Source organism: Neoarius graeffei, chromosome 3 (genome assembly GCF_027579695.1).
Source record: "Neoarius graeffei isolate fNeoGra1 chromosome 3, fNeoGra1.pri, whole genome shotgun sequence".
Classification (NCBI taxonomy): domain Eukaryota; kingdom Metazoa; phylum Chordata; class Actinopteri; order Siluriformes; family Ariidae; genus Neoarius; species Neoarius graeffei.
In genome coordinates this window covers 44,975,565-45,002,547 of record NC_083571.1, presented here as the reverse complement: position 1 = coordinate 45,002,547, position 26,983 = coordinate 44,975,565, and the positions used below count along the sequence as shown (strand labels likewise).

General features: G+C 42.4%; 1 protein-coding gene across 1 annotated transcript; it reads left to right on the top strand.

The window, feature by feature from the left end:
• Positions 1 to 9,271: 9,271 nt before the first annotated feature.
• On the top strand, positions 9,272 to 25,188 carry LOC132883355 (chitin synthase chs-2-like). Its single transcript, XM_060916874.1, has 20 exons — positions 9,272 to 9,373; positions 12,960 to 13,101; positions 13,216 to 13,398; positions 14,439 to 15,128; positions 15,672 to 16,015; positions 16,116 to 16,205; positions 16,288 to 16,440; positions 16,564 to 16,738; positions 18,902 to 19,006; positions 19,089 to 19,230; positions 20,295 to 20,495; positions 20,888 to 21,172; positions 21,530 to 21,718; positions 22,081 to 22,492; positions 22,641 to 22,663; positions 22,760 to 22,824; positions 23,469 to 23,579; positions 23,912 to 24,129; positions 24,234 to 24,336; positions 24,473 to 25,188. The coding sequence occupies exons 1-20, from the start codon at positions 9,342 to 9,344 to the stop codon at positions 24,482 to 24,484; spliced, it is 3,675 nt and encodes a 1,224-aa protein (XP_060772857.1). The 5' UTR covers positions 9,272 to 9,341; the 3' UTR covers positions 24,485 to 25,188.
• The last annotated feature ends 1,795 nt before the right edge of the window (positions 25,189 to 26,983 follow it).

Sequence of the window (26,983 nt, the reverse complement as noted above, 5' to 3'; positions counted from 1 at the left end):
TCCAGGTTGACAAAAATGAACGATCCTCTCTGGCTAAGATGTCTGCCAGTTTTCTGGAAGTCCTCTCATACTCCCGCACCAGTCGAAGGGATCTCATCCCAAAGTGCGTAGAAACATATCTGTGAAGAATCTCAGTCATCCAGGTACATGGTAATCTGTGGTTGGTAGAAGAGAGCAACTGGACTTTCTTGAAGTCATTTTTGTCAATCTGGAACAACCATCACTGAACAGAGGTGGGTGTCTAAGACATCTTTTATCAGCCACCTACAATGCAGCCATCAGAATTCTGATTCAGATTCTATGATGATCCATGAGAGGATAAATACTGGATACTCCCCATTAGTCAGACAGAACTGAGGAAGCCTTACCCCTGATCTCTGTCCTGCCGTCCTCTGTGCTCCACCCACACGTAGGGAACATTACAGTGGTGCTGAAACCTGGAATCCAGAGTGGAGCACCAACCAAGCAGCCCCATGAAATCCTCCCCATTTGCCGACCTGGTCCACGCCCTCGCCACGGCCCAGCAAAGCCAGCACCAGGCGTTCGTCACACTCCGGAAGGAACAAGAGCTGCGCTTCGAAGCCCTGGTGCTGGCCCAGCAGGAAGACCGCGAGGCGTTCCGGCACCTCCTCGCGTCGGCGGGGTCCACCAGTGCTCCGGCCGCGGGCCTGTCTCCCCTCACCGTCACCAAGATGGGCCCGCAGGATGACCCTGAGGCGTTCATCACGTTATTTGAACAGGTCGCGGAAGCCTCGGGGTGGCCGATGGAGCAGCGCGCGGCGCGCCTCCTCCCCCTCCTAACGGAAGAGGCACAGCTGGCCGCGCTACAGCTCCCCACCGACTGCCGGCTGGCCTACGCTGACCTCCGGCGGGCTGTCCTCCAGCGCGTGGGGCGCACGTCGGAGCAACAGCGCCAGCGCTTCTGTGCTCCGCGGAAGCCTCGGGGTGGCCGATGGAGCAGCGCGCGGCGCGCCTCCTCCCCCTCCTAACGGAAGATGCACAGCTGGCCGCGCTACAGCTCCCCACCGACTGCCGGCTGGCCTACGCTGACCTCCGGCGGGCTGTCCTCCAGCGCGTGGGGCGCACGTCGGAGCAACAGCGCCAGCGCTTCTGTGCTCTGCGATTGGAGGAAGTCGGCCGGCTGTTCGCGTTTGGCCAGCAGCTCCAGGACGCCTGCTGGTGGTGGTTGAGGGCCAATGACCGTGACGCCGAGGGGATCATCGACGAGGTGGTGCTGGAACAATTCATCGCCCACTTACCAGCAGGAACCGCGGAGTGGGTCCAGTGCCACCGCCCGGCGTCGCTGGATCAGGCAGTTGAGCTGGCGGAGGATCATTTGGCGGCTGTTCCGGCGGCAGGACAGCAGACGACGCCGACCCTTCTCTCCTCTTCTCTCTCTCTCTCCCTCTCCTTCTGTGTCCCGTCCTCGCCCCATTCCCCCACCGCAGAGACGGGGGACGGCTCCACCCCAGCCGGCCCACCGCACCCGTGGTGCCCTCCCGTTTCTCCCTTCTGTGTCTGTCTCCCCCCCCTCAGGTGAGTGAGCCCCAGAACACCGGTGCAGAGGGAAAGCCTGGGCCGGTTTGCTGGCGCTGCAGGGAGCCAGGCCACCTTCAACAACAGTGCACAGCAATGGAAGTGGGCGCGGTGGTTCGGATCCCCGACGCACCAGAGGCCGCCCTCGATCGGGCCGGAGCGTATCGCATACCGGTGAGTATCCAAGGGACTACATATCAGGTGTTGGTGGATTCGGGTTGTAATCAGACCTCAATTCGCCAAAGCCTGGTGCAAAATGAGGCATTGGGGGGAGCACAGGGGGTGAAGGTGTTGTGTGTGCACGGGGATGTTCACAGCTACCCTTTAGTGTTGGTCCACATTTTCTTCAGAGGGGAAAAATTTATAGTGAAGGCAGCGGTTAATCCTCGCCTTACCCACTCTTTGATTCTGGGGACTGATTGGCCGGGATTTCGGGGGTTAATGACACGCTTAGTAAAGAGTGGGTCCTGCCATTTGACAGGGGGAGGTCCCGGGGTCGCTTTGGTGGGAGCAGCTGTCACAGAGCCATCTACGTCATCTCTGCGTCAGAGTGAGGAGCCGCCGGCTCCTCCTCTCTCTATTGGGGAATCCCTCGCGGATTTCTCATTAGAACAATCGCGAGACGAGACTCTGCGACATGCGTTTGACCAAGTGAGAGTAATCGATGGTCAAACGCTCCAGCTGAACGCCACCCCATCCTTCCCTTACTTCGCGATTATGAAGGATAGGTTATACCGAGTGACGCAGGACACTCAAACTAAAGAGCGAGTCATGCAGCTTTTAATTCCGAAGAGCCACCGGGAATTGGTATTCCAGGCGGCTCACTTTAATCCCATGGCTGGACACTTAGGGCAGGACAAAACACTAGCCCGAATAAAGGCCCGGTTCTATTGGCCAGGGATTCGCGGCGATGTCCGTAGGTGGTGTACGGCGTGCCGCGAATGCCAGTTAGTAAATCCAGCGGCCATTCCAAAAGCGCCTTTGCGCCCTCTGCCGTTAATCGAGACCCCGTTCGAAAGAATTGGGATGGATCTTGTCGGGCCATTAGATTGGTCAACACGAGGGTACCGCTTTATATTAGTTCTAGTGGACTATGCAACGCGATATCCGGAAGCAGTGCCTCTTCGCAATATCTCAGCACGCAGTATTGTGGAGGCACTCTTCCGCGTTATCTCCCGAGTTGGAATCCCGAAAGAGATTCTGACTGACCAAGGCACCTCGTTTATGTCACGTACACTGAACGAACTGTATGGGTTATTGGGTATTAAGCCGATCCGCACCAGCGTGTATCACCCACAAACGGACGGTTTAGTTGAACGGTTCAACCGCACCCTCAAGAACATAATTAAAAAATTCATAAGTGAGGACGTACGTAATTGGGATAGATGGCTCGAACCCTTGCTCTTTGCAGTGCGAGAGGTCCCCCAAGCCTCCACGGGGTTCTCCCCATTCAAATTGTTATACGGGCGTAAGCCGCGCGGCATCCTAGATGTGCTGTGGGAAAACTGGGAGGAGGGACCTTCACCAAGTAAAAACGAGATCCAATACGTTATTGACCTGCACGCAAAACTCCACACGCTCACGCACTTAACTCAGGAGAATTTGCGGCAGGCCCAAGAACGGCAAGCCCGCCTGTACGACAAGGGTACGTGCCTTAGGGAGTTCGCACCGGGAGAGAAAGTACTCGTACTGTTGCCCACATCGAGCTCCAAATTAGTCGCCAAGTGGCAAGGGCCCTTTGAGGTCACATGGCGAGTCGGGGACGTTGACTATGAGGTGAGGTGAACGGATAGGGGCGGGGTGCTACAGATTTACCACCTCAACCTACTCAAACTCTGGAACGAGGAGGTCCCCGTGGCGTTGGTGTCGGTGGTTCCAGAGAAGGCGGAGCTGGGGCCGGAGGTGCAAAAGGGAACATTGGCATCGCGTACCTCTCCGGTCCCCTGTGGAGACCACCTCTCCCCAACCCAACTCACGGAGGTCGCCCAGTTGCAGGCCGAGTTTTCAGATGTGTTCTCGCCCCTGCCCGGTCGCACCAACCTCATAGAGCACCACATAGAGACACCCCCGGGGGTAGTAGTGCGTAGCCACCCTTACAGGTTACCCAAACACAAAAAAAAAGGTGGTTCAGGAAGAATTGGAGACCATGCTCGAAATGGGCATCGTCGAGGAGTCCCACAGTGACGGTCCGGTTCTGTGTGGACTACAGAAAAGTCAATGCGGTGTCTAAATTCGATGCGTACCCGATGCCTCGTATTGACGAGTTGCTCGATCGACTCGGCACTGCTCGCTTTTATTCGACGCTGGATTTGACGAAGGGATATTGGCAGATACCCTTGACCCCACTATCCCGAGAGAAAACGGCCTTTTCCACACCGTTTGGTTTACACCAATTTGTCACCCTTCCTTTTGGGCTGTTTGGGGTGCCCGCTACGTTTCACTGGCTGATGGACAGAGTCCTCCGCCCTCATGCCACTTATGCGGCCACCTATCTGGATGATATTATCATCTATAGTAATGACTGGCAGAGGCACCTTGAACACCTGAGGGCCGTCCTTAGGTCGCTGAGACGAGCGGGGCTCACAGCCAACCCAAAGAAGTGTGCGATTGGGTGGGTGGAAGTACGGTATCTGGGTTTCCACTTGGGCAACGGGCAGGTGCGTCCCTAAATTAATAAGACCGCAGCGATTGTGGCCTGCCCGAGGCCCAAGACCAAAAAGGGGGTGAGACAGTTCCTGGGGCTGGCTAGCTATTACCGTAGGTTTATACCTAATTATTCGGACGTCACCAGCTTGCTGACTGACCTCACTAAAAAGGGGGCACCAGGTCCAGTCCAGTGGACGGAGCAATGCCAGCGGGCTTTTTCTGAGGTAAAGGCTGCACTGTGTGGGGGGCCACTTTTACACTCCCCTGACTTTTCTCTCCCCTTTGTGTTGCAGACCGACGCGTCGGACAGAGGGCTGGGGGCGGTTTTGTCCCAGGAGGTGGAGGGGGAGGACCGCCCCGTCCTGTACATTAGCAGGAAGCTGTCAGTGCATGAGGGGCACTACAGCACGATTGAAAAAGAGTGTCTGGCGATCAAGTGGGCGGTCCTCGCCCTCCGTTACTACCTGCTGGGGCGCCCTTTCACCCTCTGTTCGGACCACGCGCCCCTCCAGTGGCTCCACCGCATGAAGGATGCCAACGCGCGGATCACCTGTTGGTATCTGGCACTCCAACCCTTCAATTTCAAGGTGGTCCACAGGCCGGGGGCGCAGATGGTCGTGGTGGACTTCCTCTCCCGCCAAGGGGGGGGGGGGGGGGGGAGTCGGCTGCAGGCCGGACGGCCGCCCGGCCTGAGTCGGGCGGTGGGGGTATGTGGCAGTGGGGGCGTGGTCAAGCGCCGGTCTGTGACAGGAGGGCGGAGTCGGGGAAGGTAAGTGGCAGAATCACTACACCTGATGGCAATTAACCTGTGTTTGTGTGTGTCTTCCCAGTGACTGCGCCCTATTTAAGGAGGGAGAGTGACAGCGGAGGGGAGCATCCCTGAACAAGACGCTAGTGTGTGTGTGTCTCTCTCTGTGTATTATATTGTTAGACTGAAAAGTTTGGCAATAAAGCCGCTACTTACCCCTGATCTCTGTCCTGCCGTCCTCTGTGCTCCACCCACACATAGGGAACATTACAGGATCATACAAGCAATTTTTGCATTTTGCTATCAGTTAGTATTGGGTCCCCCATTCATGATGAATTGAATTCAGTTGAATCAACTTATGACAGCTATTACAAGTTCATTGTTTGAGGTGTCAGTGGTTCTGAAATGCTTCACAGAAATCATCTAGAAAAGCACTCAGAGAGCGCAGACCTCCGCCAAGAATCCTTTAAAAAATTCCAGGATCCAGAAGGTGATCCAGATCACCACCAAAATTTAATGGATTGTTACTTGTGCCCAGTCACACCTCTGGAAAAAATTTCAGAGCAATCCGTTCATAACTTTTTCCGTAATGTTGCTAACAGACAAACCAACCAACCAACAAACAAACAAGCAAACAAACGCTACCGAAAACATAACCTCCTTGGCGGAGGTAATGATGGCACTGCCCACTGTTACAACCCTGATTCCAAAAAAGTTGGGACAAAGTACAAATTGTAAATAAAAACGGAATGCAATGATGTGGAAGTTTCAAAATTCCATATTTTATTCAGAATAGAACATAGATGACATATCAAATGTTTAAACTGAGAAAATGTATCATTTAAAGAGAAAAATTAGGTGATTTTAAATTTCATGACAACAACACATCTCAAAAAAGTTGGGACAAGGCCATGTTTACCACTGTGAGACATCCCCTTTTCTCTTTACAACAGTCTCTAAACGTCTGGGGACTGAGGAGACAAGTTGCTCAAGTTTAGGGATAGGAACGTGAACCCATTCTTGTCTAATGTAGGACTGTACTTATTCAACTGTCTTAGGTCTTTTTTGTCGTATCTTCCGTTTGATGATGCGCCAAATGTTTTCTATGGGTGAAAGATCTGGACTGCAGACTGGCCAGTTCAGTACCCGGACCCTTCTTCTATGCAGCCATGATGCTGTAATTAATGCAGTATGTGGTTTGGCATTGTCATGTTGGAAAATGCAAGGTCTTCCCTGAAAGAGACGTTGTCTGGATGGGAGCATATGTTGCTCTAGAACCTGGATATACCTTTCAGCATTGATGGTGTCTTTCCAGATGTGTAAGCTGCCCATGCCACACGCACTAATGCAAGCCCATACCATCAGAGATGCAGGCTTCTGAACTGAGCGCCGATAACAACTTGGGTCGTCCTTCTCCTGTTTAGTCCGAATGACACAGCGTCCCTGATTTCCATAAAGAACTTCAAATTTTGATTCGTCTGACCACAGAACAGTTTTCCACTTTGCCACAGTCCATTTTAAATGAGCCTTGGCCCAGAGAAGACGTCTGTGCTTCTGGACCATGTTTAGATACGGCTTCTCCTTTGAACTATAGAGTTTTAGCTGGCAACGGCGGATGGCACGGTGAATTGTGTTCACAGATAATGTTCTCTGGAAATATTCCTGAGCCCATTTTGTGATTTCCAATACAGAAGCATGCCTGTATGTGATGCAGTGCTGTCTAAGGGCCCGAAGATCATGGGCACCCAGTATAGTTTTCCGGCCTTGACCTTTACGCACAGAGATTCTTCCAGATTCTCTGAATCTTTTGATGATATTATGCACTGTAGATGATGATATGTTCAAACTCTTTGCAATTTTATACTGTCGAACTCCTTTCTGATATTGCTCCACTATTTGTCGGCGCAGAATTAGGGGGATTGGTGATCCTCTTCCCATCTTTACTTCTGAGAGCCGCTGCCACTCCAAGATGCTCTTTTTATACCCAGTCATGTTAATGACCGATTGCCAATTGACCTAATGAGTTGCAATTTGGTCCTCCAGCTGTTCCTTTTTTGTACCTTTAATTTTTCCAGCCTCTTATTGCCCCTGTCCCAACTTTTTTGAGATGTGTTGCTGTCATGAAATTTCAAATGAGCCAATATTTGGCATGAAATTTCAAAATGTCTCACTTTCGACATTTGATATGTTGTCTATGTTCTATTGTGAATACAATATCAGTTTTTGAGATTTGTAAATTATTGCATTCCGTTTTTATTTACAATTTGTACTTTGTCCCACCTTTTTTGGAATCGGGGTTGTATACTTAGTGACAGTGAATGGGTTTGGAAGTTTAGATGAATGTTTTTTTTTTTTTTTTTTTTAAAGATATTTTTTTGGGCTTTTTGCACCTTTATTGGATAGGACAGTGTAGAGACAGGAAATGAGCGGGAGAGAGAGACGGGAAGGGATCGGGAAATGACCTCGGGCCGGAATCGAACCCGGGTCGCCCGCATTCATGGTATGGCGCCTTAACCACCTGAGCCACGACGCCCCCGAGATGAATGTTTTTAAAGGTCCCATGGCATGGTGGTTTGTTGATGCTTTAAACAGGCTCGTGGAGGTTTCCGGATGTTATATCCGCAGCCTTTCTCGAAATGAACCCTCGGCACGTAGATATAGCCTCCTGGTAGAAAGCCCCATTTCAGCGCTTTTCCCAGTGTGTCATTTTGCTAATGAGAAGCATGGAGGCGGGGAAGGGTAGAGGGTGGGGGCGGGTCTTATAATTAATATTCATGACATGTAAACGTGTTACCTCTGATTGGTTAACAGCACTGTGACGCTACCTCCAGTGGGTCAGAATAAGCGGATGTGGGTGTCTTACTATGGCGAGAGAGAAGGAACAAACCGCGAAGGGAAAAATACCGCGCGCTGATGTCATTAAGGTGTGACGCGAGGAAATAAAATAAATTCAACAAATGTTTGGGTTTTTACTGAACAAACAAACAAATAAAATGAACGAGTGACTTAAAAAAAGAATGTGGGTGTCTTTGTAAAAACTTTTTTGATTGGCTATTATAACAGAGCATGCTGCATGCTTTTTGGTTTTGTAGCGCAGAGTACCTGGCTAACTGCAGGAAGCGGTTAGCTGCACAGCTAATGTAGTCATTGCAAGGCTAACATGGCACCGATTTTAAAACACGGCAAAACATAAGCTCATAAGTTACAGTCAATTTCCAGACTAAACTCAGTTTAACAGAGCATGCTGCATGCTTTTTGGTTTTGTAGCGCAAAGTACCTGGCTAACTGCAGGAAGCGGTTAGCTGCACAGCTAATGTAGCCATTGCAAGGCTAACGCACCGATTTTAAAACACGGCAAAACGACTTAACAGTTATACACTTACTTGTTCGGTGTTTGTTGCTGATGCGGCAGGGATGCTTGGTACGGACCCAGGCTTCAGTGACAGTTGATGTGCAAAACCTGCCCTGTACTGTCCCAAGTTGTGGAAACATTCCTCAGGAAAATGCTTCCGACAAACATACACCATCTTAGGTAGACTCGACGGTGTATTATTGAAGTAAATAAAATTAAGCCACTGCGTCTTCAGGGGCTCTCCCGTCGGCAGTAAAAACAGACTCTTTTCTGTGTTGTCACATCCATGTACAGCGCAATTTCCATGTTTCGCTCGCTTAGGTGACGCCATGTTGTGTCCTCTATGGTCTCCTCACTACAACTGGGCGGGCAATTCATACAGTGGGTGGGAATCCAGAGGGGGGGGTGTGGGGATCATCTCCCTTGCTGACGTAGTAAAGGGAAGAGTTTATCAACGCGCCGTTTTGATGCACCATTCTCAAATGTTGGGCATAGTTTGGTTTACACATTATGAAATTTCTAGCCACTGGGGTGACTTAAGAAGGTCAGAGGAACTCATTTTAACGTTAAAAAACCTCAGAAAGTGAAAATTTCATGCCATGGGACCTTTAACTATCGGTCTGCAGCACACCATCATGCGTTTGTTATCATAAAAATCACAGATTCCTTTAATCAGAGATACAAAGACAGCTTATTTTGTAAAAAAAATAAAAATAAATCATGTGTGGCACTAACTGCTATCTAAAATGAGACCAGCCTAAGTAATTCATCAGAAAACAGATCAGAGTGAGTAATACACAAATTTAATCAACACAACTTCCTCCAACTTTCTTCATAGCTGCAGTTCTTAGGTGGGGCAGTTACAAAACATGAATTAATTCTCATGAGCTTAAAATACAATGAAAATTTCCTTCCTCATACCAGAACACAGCGAGCTGCTCCGTATTAGCAGTGAGTTTCAAGAGATGCCCGGAAACAAGCTCACATGCCACCACCCACACTTTTATCTGATATATCTGATATACCTGGTTGGAGCTGTCATTTTGCCACTGAACAAGGATGCATGAAGATCAGAAAGAAACGCAGCACTGGTAAGAGATTGATTTGATGTTTCTTTCTTGGTTTTCAACATTATCATCATCATTATTACTATGGCTATGTAAATTTGGCTTTGTACCTATGTACTTCTAGAGTATTATGTAGCACTAGTGTCCATTTAACACTAAGTGAAGTCAGATTTATTTAGAAAGCACATTTAAAAACAACAGGTGTTGAGTGAAAGTGGTATACAAAGGACATAATGAAACACAGTACTAAAATAGTGCCAAAAAAAGATTATTAATAATTCTTATTCACAGTTACACACAAGAACAATTTAAGCTGCTGGACCGGTAATAGGGTCTAATGGAGTGGAGTAGAAATACAAAATTAGACCAGACACCAGTTACTTTGAACACAAAAACTAGCAGTTTAATGAAGAACTCAATACATACCGTATATTACCCTGCAGGTAAAAAAAAAAAGTATAAAGTAAATAAAATTCACTTTTCCCTTGGCTCTAGTTGAGAGAGAGAGAGAGAGAGAGAGAGAGAGAGAGAGAGAGTTTAGTTTAGGTAATCCATCTAAGTCAGATGGTTTGTTTAAGTTATGGTTTATTACTTTAGACTGATCTATGAACAAATATCTAATTTATCAGGTTTTTCTTATTTTGGTGCAACTATTTTCCTTGAGTTAATGCTTTTCTTCATTATCTTTCTTTGAACAGTTTCAAAATCAAATTAAACTGAAACATCACTATACTTCCAGTTACCATATTGGACAATTATGGGAAAAAAAGTACAATGTAAAACATGTAACACTTCAATCCAGCTCCATTTATGTCAAGTTCAGTTCAGAAGATCCAATACTCCTGCCATTCTGACAGTGAGAAACTTGGTTCAAACATCTCCACAGTCCCACTGTGTGCACCAGATCCTCTTATTGGCCAGATGAGGGTGAATAGCGGGCTTTAGAAATGCAGTTCGTGTTGTTTGCTCGCCATCTTGTGTCTTGTGTCCGCGCACATGCCATCACACTCACTGAAGAATCTCCACACAAGTGAAAACCTCCAACAGGAACAGAAACCCGACCTGTACAACAGGTCACAAAACTATTCTGTCCATCCTGAAATTAAATTAAACTCAGAAAATTTTTTTCTGTTAATATAATAAACATATACATTTACTTTTCTCAATAAACTGAAAAATACTAGCTGCTAAACAGTCTGTGTTTATTTTCTCCATACAGTTATATTATCAGTTCAAACATTGTAAGAAAAAAAAAATCAATTAAACGAGTTGAAACTCCCCAAGACCACAGTAGTTTAATTACAAATAGTTTCATGAATGCCCTACGGGTAGGTTTTATTCTTCACGTCTTAAATCAACTATTTATAAGTTTGTTTGTTTTTCTCCGTATCCTTCAACTGCTCTCAGCTTTTCTCGCGTCATTGCAATTTCTCACAGACAAACTTTTAATAGCCCCCAAGCATAACTATGTCATCACTTGTTTACTGCAATGTATTGTAGGGGATAGCCAGGGTCGGTAGTTGAGCGATATAGTGGATGTCAGATTCATTTTACGTGAGAGCGATGTGAGAGGAGCGATTTTTGCCATGCTCTGTCATGGAAGACAGTGAAATTGGTGATTTAAAGAGGTGGATAACATGTCGAGGGTTTAGAGCAGGAAAATCAGAATCCAAATCAAGCTTGGTGAGAAGGTAAGAGTCTAGACCGAGTCTACCACACTGAACAACATCAAATCTCAGAACGTCTTTTTTCCGACTACATATATTGGATCACGAAGAAATTTTAGACTTAAGTCTAAATTTGATTCTTTTAATCTTCAGTTATTCCTTACCATTTTCTAAGAAGTTTTGTTCTAATGAAATCTTCGCCTTGTACTTAATCTTGATCCAGGACAATGAAAGTTGCAGATGCAGTAAGGGAAACTATTATGGAAAATCAACTGTTAACTTAAGTCTCAGATTGCTTCGTGATCCCGGGCCTAGATGAACAGCATCGAAACATTTATAAGTGCGTGGTTAGTTAAATAAAACTTGAAATCAGGAAACATTACAAAACAAACCCCTTTGGAAACCGGCTGATTTGCCATGTCGTGTTCAGTATAAATGCATTTTCTTCAATAAATGGTGCAAGTGAGGTACACTGAACATTATACATACCCCAAAGAGAACCCTTCGTGGTTTGGGAGGTTTATCGGTCCGACAGGCTCGTACGGCTGCAGAGTGCTTTGGCACATTGAGAGACAAAAGCCAAAGAATGCTTCTTTGTTTGACAGGCTTTTGAATATCGCTAGTTTCAGACGATGAACGGTGTCGATTGTTATAATCTTCTATAACCGAAGGCCGTTCAGCAGACCGTGGAAATATTGCTGGGCCACAGTTTAAGTACGTCTCTTTCCCACCAGAGAAATGTAAGCTACAAACACTTGTCCATTTCAATTCAGTTCAAAGGTTTACACTGCTGATTGAACTTATCCATTTCTTTCTTCTCTTCTTCTCGACCTGCAGCTGATAAAAGCTCAAATTATGAGTAGGTGTTCTCTTTGTTGTGGAGACGCAGTAAGGCATACAGCAATTCACTTTAGGCATGGTTAAAACCGGTTAGCCAGAACAATGCAGTGTTTCTCAAGGGCAAAAGTAAACAATACGGCGGAGCTGACCCTGGGTATCACCCATAATGCACTGCAGTAAACAAGCAATGACATAGTTATGGGTTAGGGTCATTGCTCCCATTAAATTATTGTCAAGCTGTTTTTAACTGACTCTTATTAAATGTGTGCATTTTAACTAATGAACGTTATTTATGCATTTTAAAGTATATATATATATATATATATATATATATATATATATATATATATATATATATATATATATATATATTTAAATATATATATATTCTATCCACATTCACTGGATATGACCAATTGCATACTCTGATTGGCTACTCTACTACTCGGATATCAGCTCATATACCATGAGTAGAGAAAAGCAAAATGGCGGAGTGTGTATTGCTGAACCAACCGAGGACAAAATAAAAACTCTACTCAAAAACAAAACCCCAAAAAATACAAAAAAAGCAACAAAATATGATGGTAAGAACATATCTTTATTTTTCAAGAATTATTATTATTATTATTATTATTATTATTATTATTACTATTATAGCATTTTTCACAAATTGCTACTATCATTTTGCCAGTTTGTTTACATTCTAAGCGGAAATGATTTTGTTGGACATTTTGTATAAAGTTTCTATTTATCGATTTTGAAAAAAATTTAAAATAAAAATGCTCTGTTTCTCAAAATCCAGTGACTGTGGATAGAATAAAACAGTTATTCCACTCAATATTGTCGTACATGGCTTATAGCCTATGCACCTCGTCAGCTATCAGCTCATGTACGACTCGATTTCATGGAATAACTGTTTTTTTTTAATATATATATATATATATATATGATATTTTAATGTGGGCTATAATTTTTATAATAATGCATACAATCTCTCACAAAGGTTCCAACTGGATCTGCCAATACCCATTATGCACCTCTTCATAATGAAACAAATAAAATACATCTTAAAACACAACATTTAATATTTTGATGTGTTGCAGGCCCAAAGAGGCCTGGGACGCTGCTGGAGAATCACCTATTATTGAAGATGAGCAAAAACCTCGCAAGTGTCTGACCTTCATCCAAATCATCACATGCACTTTTATGGGACTCTTGGTGTTTGGGCTAGCCTTCTTGAGCAAAGTAAGCCTTAACAGAAAGAAGAAAATCTATTTTCTTGTTTGTAGCCATACATTTTGAGGCATTTGTACATGATAAATATTTATTTATTATTCTTTGTTTTAATCTACATTACAGGCATCTCTGTTGCTATTGATCAGCCTCTGCAATGAAAAATCAACCACGATTGAAACCAAAGTTTACGCTCTCCTCTTCATTGGGTGCCTTCTAATCGCTCCAAATGTTTTGCTGCTGATCAAAAGCATCTGGAAAATTACTTTTAAAGATTCAAAAACCCCATCGACGCAGACTTTGCTATGGGTAAGTGCTGTCCATAATCCAAATATGTACACTTGTGCTGTATGCTTGTATACTTCTAGGAAAAACTTTAAACTTAGCACCCTGAGGTGCTTTAATTTTTTTCCTCTAAGGGAACCCTAAACTTGAAGGTTTTATGTAGAATCCTCCTCCAGAGGGTTTCCGAAGAACCAATTTAATCAGAAATAAAATGTAAAAGAGTCCTGTGACAGATAGGCGAGCTGCCCAGGATGAACCCCACCTCTCCTTCAAAGTCAGCTAGGATTAGCTCCAGTTTCCTCCACGACTCTGATGGATAAGCAGTATAGATTATTTCAGTAAAACTATTTGGCTGCAGATAAGGTGTGATTTCCATCCATTATCTTATATCACGTATGCCAGCTGACCTTGGGTGATAGACAGGTTACACTATGTCCAAGCTACCCCATCATGCAGCATATGGTTGGAAGCAGAATTGAAAGATGCACGTTTTGGTGTTGGCTTGAAGTCAAAATGATGAATTTGAAGAAAGTTATTCAAAAAAAACCTATTTTGACCTTACCGGTGACCCTGACCCGATCACTCCCAAAATTTAATCAGGTAATCTATGGATTATTGCCCACCTACCCTGAAAATCTGAAGTCAATCGGTGCAACCGTCTAGACGCTAGATTGTTAACAGACAGACACACAAACAAACAAACCGCACTGATTACAATAACTGGCTCCGCTGACTCTGTCGCAGGTGAGGTAATAAGAAAATGTGCAGCACTGTTTCAAGTGGTTTGTGTCGCCAGGGACATCCTGCTGCAAATCATCGGGTATAATCACACAGTTCTGATTAGTCAGAAAAGTTTTGTAGTTTTTGTATTAAACGTAGATAAACTGAAAGTAGAACAAGATATTTGTTTCTTGAATCTGCTGTTGGTTGATGCTTATTAATTACCAAGTCTTGAGTATCATGAAGATTGTTTGAACATTTATCGGCAGAGCCTGTAATGCATTGCCATGGATTATGTCTTACCCTGCACTTAATTTGACTCAAACTCCTTTATCTGTGTACAGATCATTTCAGTGGAAACTTTGGTGGCTGTCGGATCTTCCATCCTTACCCTGGTCGCTATGCCCCGATTTGACATCCTGACCAATGTGATGCTTCTGAATGGCATTGCCATATTATCAGCCATACTGCAGGTGGTGGGAAATGCAATTGCGCACGGAAGGAAGCGATTTACTGCAACTTCGGTCGCCGCTGTCTTTTTCCTTCTTGCAGGTTTTTGCCTCTTTGCTGTGAACTACCTCAAACAGCAAAATGGAAAGCAAAACATGGCACTTTTCGTGGGTTTAGCCATAGGAGGCACTTTCCTGGTCTCGATGAACTGGTGGGAGAATTATGCCTTGCTTTTCCGCATCGTCTTCTTCCAGAACACGGTCCGGGACATCAAAAGGTCTCACAACTTCGTGAACATTGTGGCTAGCTTGGTGCGAATTATTGTGACCTTCACTGTCCTTGGTGCTTATGTGAAGCTCTCAGGCCAGGACTGGTCATCAGTGCTGTCAGTCACCGATAACACCGAAACTGTCGTCTTGAGCCTCTTCGCTCTTCAGGTTCTAGCTTCAGCTGTGTGTCGCTACGTGGCCGTAGCTGCATGCAAAATGCATGCTGTGCGTCGCAGCTTCGTCGCTCCTATGATCTTCACATCTCCAGCCACATTGGGTGCCTTCGTCCTGGCTATCTGGATTCCCTTTCTTCAGGTAATAATAATAATGAACATATATCATAATTATTGCATACGTGTATGTGGCTGCCTGGGAAAACATGCAGGCAGCATCTTATATGTGTCACTCTTGTTCTACTATGTTTAGGTTCACTTATATCCATCTCACAAAGACACACAAGCAAAGACTTGATCACTGCATGACGGATGCATATGTACCTAGTAAACTAGCAATAAAAGCATATTCTTTCTTCATACTGGCAGTTTTATCCTCAGATATGTAGAGCTGCCTCCTTATGTAGCTTATTTTAAAACGGTTTTGGTGAAACTTTTGGTAGAATAGCAGCAGGTTATTGCCCAAAAAATGTTTTTTTTTGGTTGTTTGCTAGAATTCTGTCACAGCAATACTGCATGGATTTCTTAGTCTCTCTCTCTCTCTCTCACACACACACACACACACACACACACACACACACACACACACACACACACACAATTTATTACAGTTTAATCACAATATATACCTATTTTTTATTTTGTTTTTACAACATTTTTTGCCCTTGTTTTTTGCACTTTTTAGGCTCAGAAGAAAACCACATTTGCTGAGTACTGTACCACCTTTGACGCCATAAAAAGCCCAGCGCTCAGTGTCATGAAACACATGCTGACTGATTTAACTCGTGACTTGTGTGAACACATACCAGACGAGGGGTCTTCACTGAATTTTGGTCTGCTTGGATCGTCTTTGATCAGCTGGTGGATTGGTCTGGTGCTCTGTACACTCTACATCTGGTTCCTGAACACACAACGCATTGCCAGGACAAAGGACCTGTTTGTTCGCAACCTTTATGAAGCAGCATTCATTGACCAGTCCATGCTCTTGAACATCAAGTTTGATATTGTGCCCCTTCCAAGATGTAACAGGTAGTTAAGTGTGTGTGTGTGTGCATGCGCTTATTGAAGGACAATGCATTTTGATGTACAGTAACTTCTGGAATTAACATTCTTCCATTCTCACCAATAGGGAAACAGAGAAGATGACTATCTACCTCTGTGCAACCATGTGGCATGAGACTAGAGATGAAATGTTGAAGATGATCATCTCGATGTTCAGGTATTCTGATAGTAAAAAGAATCTTCTACTTGAGACCTTCATTGATCAACCTTAAATTAATGTCTTCGTCTCTTCCCTTCAGGCTGGACAAGTTCCGACCAAAGAAAAACCGGTTTAACGATGTTGTTTTTGAGTCACACATTTATTTCGATGATGCTTTCCTGACTAAAAACAACAATCGGCGTGTCAACGAGTATGCTGAGACCCTGGTGGAAGTCATCAAAGAAGTTTACCTGTAAGTAATTGTGCAAACAATACCATAATGGCTGAAAAAATCTGTACTAAAATACTAAAAATATATTATTTACCTAGAAATGTGAATGAGAAATGTCTGTGTGTGTGTTCTGATTATATACAGCATATTCACCGAGGATAGCAAAAGCGCATTTCGGGAGAGAAAGCCTCTTCCTGCCCAGAAAATCTTCCAGACACCATATGGCTGCCGTCTGCAGTACACACTTCCCCATGGCAACACACTGTTTGTTCACTTCAAAGACAAACAACAGATCCGCCACAAAAAGAGATGGTCTCAGGTGAGGTGATGCCTAAACTTTTTCTCCACAACTGTTATTCTAAAGAATCATAGCATACTGGGGGTTCCAACAGTGGGTTAAACAGGCTTGTAGTACTCGAGTCTGACTCATGCCCTAATTTTAAAGACTCGCGACTTAACTTGGACTCTAGCACTGATGACTCGGACTTGGACTCGGACTCATAAATTGGAGACGAGGACTCTGATTTTTTTCTTTATTTTTTGCAACATGCCATAATAATTTGGCACTAGATATTTCGTGCAAGAGTGTCGCACCTGTGCATCAGATAGACTCTCAGGTGTGCGTGCCGTAAACAACTCTCACCTGCACAGGATTAAGGCGCAATCAGCGCACCTATATAAAGACTGTGAAAGCACACTTATACCCTGTCCACACTAGGGATTTTATACCGATATGAAACTACTTTCGTACCGCAACACCTGTCCACACTAGCAACTATACCGGTACTGTAGCGGTATAACTATCAGTACGAAACCCACAAATGTATGGGTTTCGTACCGGTACAGTATCAGTACTGTAGCGCTTCGCTGTAGTGTGGACAGATGAAGCGGCTCTGTATCAATACAAATATAATGCGCATGCGCAATGAACCATTCCTACGTCTTCCAGGTTATTCATACAATACAATACAATATGCACGTGCTTTCCAGCTGTAAATAAAACATCAAAATGGCTCAAAACGACCGTGGAGCTACATGGAGCAAAGAAAGGGGGGAGAAAGGGGGAAAGAGGGAGGAAGAAAGGAGGAAGAGGGGAAAAGGGAGAGAAAGGGAGGGGAAGAGAAGGAAAGAGGGAGAAAGTGAGGGGAAGAGAAGGGAAGAGGGAGAAAGTGAGGGGGGAGAAAGGGAGATTCGTTTTCTTTGTTTCTTTCTCAACTGCCTTGCGCGTTTTATACAATTCGGCTGAATAAATGACCACCAGAAATACAGACTGTACATTGACAACAAAAAGCACACACACGTTGTTTCATCCGCCATATTCTCGGAAGGAAGTTACTCGGTAACCACGGAAACATTTCGCGCACGCGCATTTCAACTACCGTGAAAGAAAACCGCAAACATTTCTCGCTAGTGTGGACAGATGCACTAAACTGTACCGGGATACTTTGTATCGATACAGTTATACCACTTTCGTACCGGTATAAGTGTGAACACAGCATTACTTTGCGAAGTATTGAGTTGCTTTGCTGACACGTTACCAAGCCTTATTTCCTTGTCTGGTTTTCTGGGCCCTGATTTCCTGTTTTTCGTCTTTGATTCTGCCGAGTCTATGATAGCCTGTTTGTCCCTCGCTTGATCTATTGCCCATTTCATTGTTTTACGATTTTGCCTGCCGTTCTGGATTGTTTACCCTCTTCACTTGTATTAATAAACACACCTTCTGCACTTCCATCCGTCTCCCAACCATCTCTGACAGAATGCGTCGCACTCACTGACAAAGAGAACGCGCATTCACTTGTTTGTACGTCACGTTTAGGAACAAACTAATGTTAATGGTGCTAAAACGGCTGCCATCAAATGCTGCGGCCCGAGTCTTGTTCTCAGACTTGATTCAAAATTTTTTTTAATGACTTGGACTTAAGATTGGACTTGGACTTGAGGTTTAGTGACTCAACTACAACACTGTGGTTAAATACTATACTGGTCTGACTATATAAAATTTTCACTGAAAAATAATTCACTGGTGTAGATGATGATGACAAAAAATTGTGATATGTGAGTAGCCAATTTTAAAAATTCAAACACAAACTATGTGTCTTCTTATTTTATATAAGCTAAGAGCGAAAAAAGGTATAACAAAACAAAATATTCAACCTGTTTTTGAACTGTAAAAATAAAATATTTATCAATATTCATCACGGTGAAAATGATAAAACTTTGAAAGTAGGAATAATACTAGGATCTGCTGTCTGATATTTTGATCCAGTTGTAGAACCCAAATTATAACCCTGTCCAAACAAACTTTACATGCGATCACACCTCATCGTTAGATGTATTAGATTGGACTCAAAGGCACTATCAGGGCTAACCTTATGCGTGTACACTCTCAACAACTAAAACAATATGTACTGTCGGTATGCTTAAAGTTTATCTACTTCCAAGGTCTCATTTTAAACACCGAGTCTGTTTCTTTCCACCAAAGATCATGTACATGTACTACCTGCTCGGCTGGAAACTGAACAAGAAATACTTCGAGATGTACAAGCAAAAGGATGTGCATTTGCCAAGTATTGAAGAGCAACTAAAGGTAAGTGTGATTACCCAAAAAGAGCTGCATAACAGTTTCATAATGTAGGATTTCATCACCTAGAATTTTCTTTCTCCTCCAGAAAGCCAAAGCGAACACATACCTTCTGGCTCTAGATGGAGACACAGATTTCCAGCCTTCAGCTGTCATGCTTTTAGTGGATCGGCTCAAGTTGTACCCCGAAGTGGGAGCTGCTTGTGGCAGGATTCATCCCACCGGCACAGGTGATTAATAATAGATTTAATTGAAGTACAAAAGTAAAGGCAAAAAAAAGCAGAGTAAAGTTATGTTGGATCCATATAGTTTCAGCTCTCCATCTTCCTCAGTTTCTCAGACTGCTGTGGAGAATTGGCAATGAACATGTGATGTTCAAGAAGGAAGCATCCTTTCTGTTTTCATTAATATTCATGTGTTTCTGAATTTGCTGGGGGTTTTTTCTTTTCTTTTTTTTTTTAGAAGGGTCATTCTACAGACTGGAGCGCCACTCTAGACTGGAAACACGTGACCTCCTAACCCTAGGGTTAATCCTAACCCTAACCTTAACCCAAGGTCACATGTTTCCTGTCTAGACTAGAGGTCACATGGTTTCTGTATTTCCTATTGCTTATTCATTTTAAGTTGATTTAAAAAAAAAAGCCTTCGAGCCAGCTACTTTCTCATTATTCTGAGCATCGAGGTCACGTGTTTCTGGTCTAGTGTAGAGCTCGAGTCTGCAGCCAGCCTCTCTTGGTTTCTATATTGCTGTTTGTTAATTGTTATTTGTTAAAATTTTTTTTCATTTAAGGACCACTGTAGAAATCTATCAGTATTTTATTACCCAGGCATCACTTTGCTGCACACAGTAGGCTTTTTTTTTTTGCACAATTTTTCCAAAATTCAGTTGTAGACTATTTCTTTTCTTTTAAAAAAAAAAAAAAAAAAATTTTCTCCCAATTTGGTGGGTTGCCAATTCCCACCCACTAGCTAGCTGTCGCCTATCATGCAACAGCTACTAAACGGGGAGGGTGAAGACAACAACTCTGAAACAAATGAAGCTATCTGCCCCCCTTTTGTATACATGAGGTCACTGAGCATAGCAATTACTGTAGATAGTTTCACTCTGATTGACGGGAAAGAGTGTAAACATCGTCCTTCCTCCCCAGAAAACACAGCCAGTTTTTCTGTCCTGGTTAAAAATGGTCACGATAGTCATAAAGAGACCAAAAATTAATAATGAAAAGATTTGACACCTTATGTGGGTGCTCTCTATGATGATGAAAATAGTACCTTTACACTGTGTGTGTTGCAGGCCCGATGGTATGGTATCAGAAATTTGAGTACGCTGTGGGTCATTGGCTCCAGAAGACAGCTGAGCATGTGTTTGGATCTGTGTTGTGCAGTCCAGGCTGTTTCAGCCTGATGCGTGCAGAGGCACTCATGAGTGACAACGTCATGAAAAGATATACCACAAAAGCGACTGAGGCTTCCCACTATCTACAGTATGACCAGGGTGAGTGAAACAAAGCCAAAGGATATATACAGTACATACTCTTAATACCTTTAGACTGGCGAGCGGCCTAGTGGTTAGCGTGTCTGCCTCTCGATCTCTACTCACGGTCGGGTCATGCCAAAGACCATCATAAAAATGGTGCCTACTGCCATCTGGCAAGGCATGCTCCAATACAGATGTGAGTGGAGAGTCAAACTCTCGCGGTTACCAGACAACTAGCCCCCTACTGTAACTCTAGTTATGTAAAATAGGCGAGAGGCCGAGGGCTACAAAACGGAGATGGGCACTGCCATTGAATGGTGTGGGAAGGACTTTGATTTAATACCTATATATTTAATGTATATTCACATGTGCTCTGATGCATCTTGTGTGTTCTGGCTCTGTGTATGCAGGTGAGGACCGCTGGCTGTGCACACTACTCCTGCAGCAAGGATGGCGAGTGGAGTACAACGCTGCCTCTGACTCGTACACCAATGCTCCACAGGAGTTCAAGGAGTTTTACAACCAACGGCGGCGCTGGGGCCCATCCACCATGGCCAACACTCTGGACCTTCTTTCCACTGGCAGTATCACAGCAAGGTTGAACAAGTCCATATCACGACCGTACATTCTCTACCAGACTATCACCATGGCTGCTTCGATCTTGGGTCCAGCTACGGTCTGCCTCATGATTGCAGGTGACAGTTTTTAGATGCTTAGAACTATTTCATGATTTCAATTCAGGCCAATTGTCTTTGCATGTGAAACACTACTAAAGACTCATCAGTTTGCCCATTAATTGATTTTTAAATCTCACTGTTTTTGCTTGATGAAAGCTATAAGTATATTGGATGAAACTGTGAACCATAGGTGAAATAGTGGCCTAAGTCCTTGGGTAGTTTTCTGCTAATAATAGAACAATATAGCAAAGAAGATGATTATCCGTAGTGCATTGTGTATATGTATGTATGTGTCTTTGTCTTTTTTTTTTAAAGAATAATTCACATGTAGTTTGCAGCTATTTCTTGTGTAAAAATCACCTGTCTTTTCAACAGGAAGCCTTAAAACCGTCCTCAAAATAGATGCTAACGCTGCACTTGCGATAGCAGTTATTCCTCCTGTAATCTACCTGTTTCTCTGCTATTATCTTGGGCAAGAAAAATCAAACTTACAAATCACCATTGCTGCCATCATGAGCATAATCTATGCTTTTCTGATGACAGCAACCATCTTTACCATTATAGGTAAGTGAAGTTTTCTTTTATAAAATTTGCACTTTTACTAACATTCTGTCTAAGAATCCCTTGGCACCTTTAACTGGTACCTTTAATAATACACATTACTATGTATTAACATGTTTGGTCTGTCCTTTAACTTATCTCCATCTTTAGTATTTCATTTTATTGTGCTCTTATACTGCTTATTTCTTGTTGCCTCTCTCCTTTGAAATAACTATGTTAGGCTAATTTGATAACAAAGATGGCTGAGCTTGTTTGATAAAATATTTTAGCATTTCTCCACATCCAATAAATGTTGTACTGAAATAATAGAGAACACTAAATTGTGATAAAAAAAAAATTAAGTCCTTATCTGTATGGGTTTTCAGCGGACATGGTAATGGAGGAAACATTTTTTACTCCGAGCGGCTTGTTCTTCATTGGCTTAATCATCATGTACGTCGGCACGGCTCTTCTTCACCCTCACGAGTTCCATCTTATCATCTATGGCTTCCTTTACTTCATCTGCATCCCCAGTGGCTACCTGCTGCTGTCTATTTACTCCATAGTCAACATGAACAACGTGTCATGGGGCACACGCGAATCTGCCAACCAGTCCGGTGGACCTGAGCAGAACCTCCAAAAGAATGTCAAGTGCCAGAAGCTGTTCAAAATATGTGGCTACAATCTGGAGATTCAAGTGAACAAAGAAGAAAAAGTGATGTGTACAGTGCCAGAGAATGCGCCTCAAGCCATACCTTTGAATGTTGTAAACAAAGTGCCCACCCAACCTAAAGAAGTGTAAGATATATAAACTAATATATTAACATTTTGATGATTGTTTAAACTAATTTAGCTATTAAACTATTGTAGGTATCCTTTATTATTTAACCCACCTGAAGGACATGACGTTCACTGAATTAAAGCAATCTTGTTTTTTCCCCCCTAGACAATTACCTTTAAATGAGACCTGTGAGTATAGATTTTTTTCTACTCTTACTACAGTATATATTTATATACAGTATATCCCACAGTACCACAGATGATTAATAAAGATTTCTTTGATAGTTTTCATTGAACAGTTGACAGAAAGCTCTGGTGAACTTCCCCTTAACCAGGAGAAACTTAATGCGGTGAGTATAACTTTTTTCCCCAATGAACATTCATTAATGAGCATGGGAAGCCATCGGAAGCCATGGCCTAATAGTTAGAAAAGCAGCTTTGGGACCAAAAGGCTGCCAGTTTGATTCCCCGAATGGCTCACGTGCCCTTGAGCAAGGCACTGAACTGAACTGAATATTGGAAAATATGCCACTCAGATCCACAATATATTCTGTATGCAAAATGTGAGTTTTTCAACATGAGAAGATAAACTTTATATCTTCAAGCCAGCATGTGATGTTCTTTTTATTACATAGACACATTCACAAACAAAAATTCCCCAAATTAATCAAAACAGTTCATCGATATCCTCACAAAAGACATATAGAGATTTATGTCATGGTTTTGGTTCTCCATGTCCTGGATGTAGCTTGTATGAGTGGTGTGTTTCCCAATAAAACACTTGCGTCCATATAATATAACTTGGTACGTGTGCATTTTTAGGAATTTGCATTTGTGAGGCCACACATTCATGTCACCTGAATCCCTGATCTACTCAAGACTGTTTCTTATTTTGGCCGTTCATTGTGTAAAGACTGGAAAGTAGTAACTGCTCACAGAACAATCAAAATCAAGTATGCAGCTTGTAACATAATGAACTTTTCTGTTGCATTAGGAAGAAGAATATTTCTGGAAGGACCTTATTGAGAAATACCTAAAACCATTAGTGAGTGATAAAAAAAAGGAGGAAGCAATCAAAGAAGACCTGAAAGACCTACGCGACAAGGTTTGTTAGTAGGGGGGACATGTTCGTATTTGTATATTCTATTGTGATTATGATCATTCCTTAAGCTCATCTTTATGGCATGGGCATCATAATGCAGTTTTTGTTTATTTTTCACATCGTTCTCAGACATTTCACAATGAAATGAATTCAAATTAACAAAAAATAAATGATAAGTCGCTGAAGTTGCATTGTCAATGTCACTCTTAAAAGGTATATGGTATATTGTATAACTAACTGTTAGCAAATGTTTAGCAGAGATCACTCTACTTAGGAACATTTGAGTAATGACATAACATCGTGAGGTGGTCTGATTATCTTCTTTACATTTTTAGGCAGCTTTCGTGTTTTTCATCTGCAATCTCCTGTGGATTGTGGCTACTTTCTTCCTGCAAGTCATTGGCAGCCCAGTGAACATCCCCATCCCAAAGATGTATCCCAATGGAACTGTTGACCCTAATGAGAAAATTTTTATTGATCCTATTGGACTGATGTTCCTCCTCAGTTTTGCCAGCCTCCTTGTTGTCCAGTTTCTCGCTATGCTGTGGCACAGGTACATAAAATATGGATCTTGTGTTGTATGACATTTAAAACCGCACTGAATTATTACTATTTGACTTATATATGTATGTGGGTGTTTTTGTTTTTTTCCTTTAGAGTCCAGACTTTAATTCACTTCATTGCTTACACTGGGACCGAGGCTGTGGTTAACAGGAAGGCGAGGAATAGCACTGTGATTGCTGAAATCACTGAAGAAAATGTGAGGGTTTTTTTTGTTTTGCTTTATGTTTCTTCTTCATTGTTATTGCCAGTATTACTAATGCCTTGGAATTAATTAGTGTGTTAACCATGATGACAGACACATTTAATAACTTCAAGGTTCATTTTCTCCTCAGAATTTTCTTTAGGAGAAAAATCGGAATTGATTAAAAGCCTACAAGTGGATGATCTAAAAGCTGACCTGTGATGGGAAACTTTGCAACGATACACAAACCTGGTGAAACTCAATCCTTAGACGATACAATACCTGCTTATTAGGACTGAAAGAGTTGTTACCACTGTGCTGTTAGGCCTATTTGTTTAACATTGTTTACAGTTATTTGTAAAATAATAATAATAATAATAATAATAATAATAATAATAATAATAATAATAATAATTATTATTATTATTATTATTATTATTATTATACAAACTGTCAGTGACATACTAGCATCTGATTAATTTCTTTTCATAGCTTTTAGTTGTCTTTTAATTGAAATTGTGCAGTTTCTCCATCCAGTGAGCCACCAATGAGAAATGAAGTTATACGTAATCTATGTGCAGTATATATTTAATTTCTATTTCAAGATGTACCTGAGTCTTGTCTTTGTGCTGCTGTGTTAGATATTAAAGTTACATGTGCACAAAGGTGAAATGAAATGTAACTTGCCAAAGACCAGGAGTAGACAATAGTCGAGTAACTGTATTTTTTTTAATGATATGTGAGAATTATTTTTATAGTATTTATTCTTTACTTGAGTGATTTTGAAATTGAATACCTGTACTCTTATTTAATTATTTTCCAAGAAAATAAATACTCTACATTTACTGAGACCATCAACATACTTAATCACAATCGTCTCTTGTTCTTTCATTCAACCAATGACTATATGCTATATGTCAATCAAATGGGCTCATTTTAGCATCCATTCAGCTCAGTTTCGCATCCAAGCAAGTTCGTCAAAGTAGAAAAATTCAAGAATCAGCCAATTCCTCATCAGCAGTGATATTCTTATGCTACACAATGTAGTTAACTCTATAGCCATAAGTGTGCTTCGGAATATGGATAAGCCTCCAAACTGCAGTGTGGAACTTGAGGATTGGCATCCTGGGTCCTACCTCCATTAAAAATGTTTCAATATGCTGAAATCAATAAGGACTCCAATAAAATGAGGCATTGTATTTGTCTCCTTAGAAGTCATGGAAAAAGCATATTTAACTAGATTATCCTCTTTTTTCTCTTGTTTCTAATGCCAAGAGGAGCAGTTTTCTGACATAATTGGCTAGGCAGCAAATCCAATTCTGTCTACTGGTAAATATCACAAACTTAGAAAATGATGTTTTCTGGAAAAACAACATAGTTGCTTTATAACTAAAATCAAATTTTAATAGTTTTAGATAAGTAATAAAAGTTACTTCTCACATAAAACATTACTTAATTTCATCAGCTTGTTTATTTGTTATTTTTTTAACATTTGAGCACATTTAAAAGTAGCCAAACTCTTTGCAATTTTACACTGTCGAACTCCTTTCTGATATTGCTCCACTATTTGTCGGCGCAGAATTAGGGGGATTGGTGATCCTCTTCCCATCTTTACTTCTGAGAGCTGCTGCCACTCCAAGATGCTCTTTTTATACCCAGTCATGTTAATGACCTATTACCAATTGACCTAATGAGTTGCAATTTGGTCCTCCAGCTGTTCCTTTTTTGTACCTTTAACTTTTCCAGCCTCTTATTGCCCCTGTCCCAACTTTTTTGAGATGTGTTGCTGTCATGAAATTTCAGATGAGCCAATATTTGGCATGAAATTTCAAAATGTCTCACTTTCGACATTTGATATGTTGTCTATGTTCTATTCCGAATACAATATCAGTTTGAAATTTGTAAATTATTGCATTCCATTTTTATTTACAATTTGTACTTTGTCCCAACTGTAACCCCCAGGGGGAGTACCAACCAGTACAGTTTACTATTAAATCTGAATATTAACCAAACCCACAAGCAGGGGATCCCAATGAAGGGAACAATGAAGGAGAGAGAGAGACTGGAGTATTAAAATAAACAATTTATTTTTTTTCAGTAAAAAATATAAATAAAACACACACACATTCAGTCCTTGGGCTACACACCTTGAGGGCAACAACAATCAGAATGGACAGATCTTAATGTTTCAAACAGTTCAGCAGACAAGAAAACAATACAAAAATGCACAAATCACTGACTGTGGTTACACTGCATGCCAATGGTCACACAAAGAAAAAGGAAAATAAATTTAAACAAACCAGTGAAGCAACGAAAACACAAAGTGGCCAAAACCAAAAATTGTTACCCTTCAACACTAACCCAAATGACCCACAACTTACACACCGCACACATACACACACCATACACACAAGCATGCAAACACCCAGCCCACCGGTAGCGACTGCCAAATATGCACCGTGAGCCGACCTCTCACACCGACACACGGACACACTTTAAACTAAAAATGGGACTTCTTCCTCAGTCGGCTCTTTTTACTTTATATAAAACTTTATTTGAACCTCATCTTAACTACTGCAATGTTATATGGGGCAACACCTTCTCTAGCCATCTCAAAAAACTTCAATCCTTACAAAAGAAAGTCATTAGGGCCCTGTCTTGG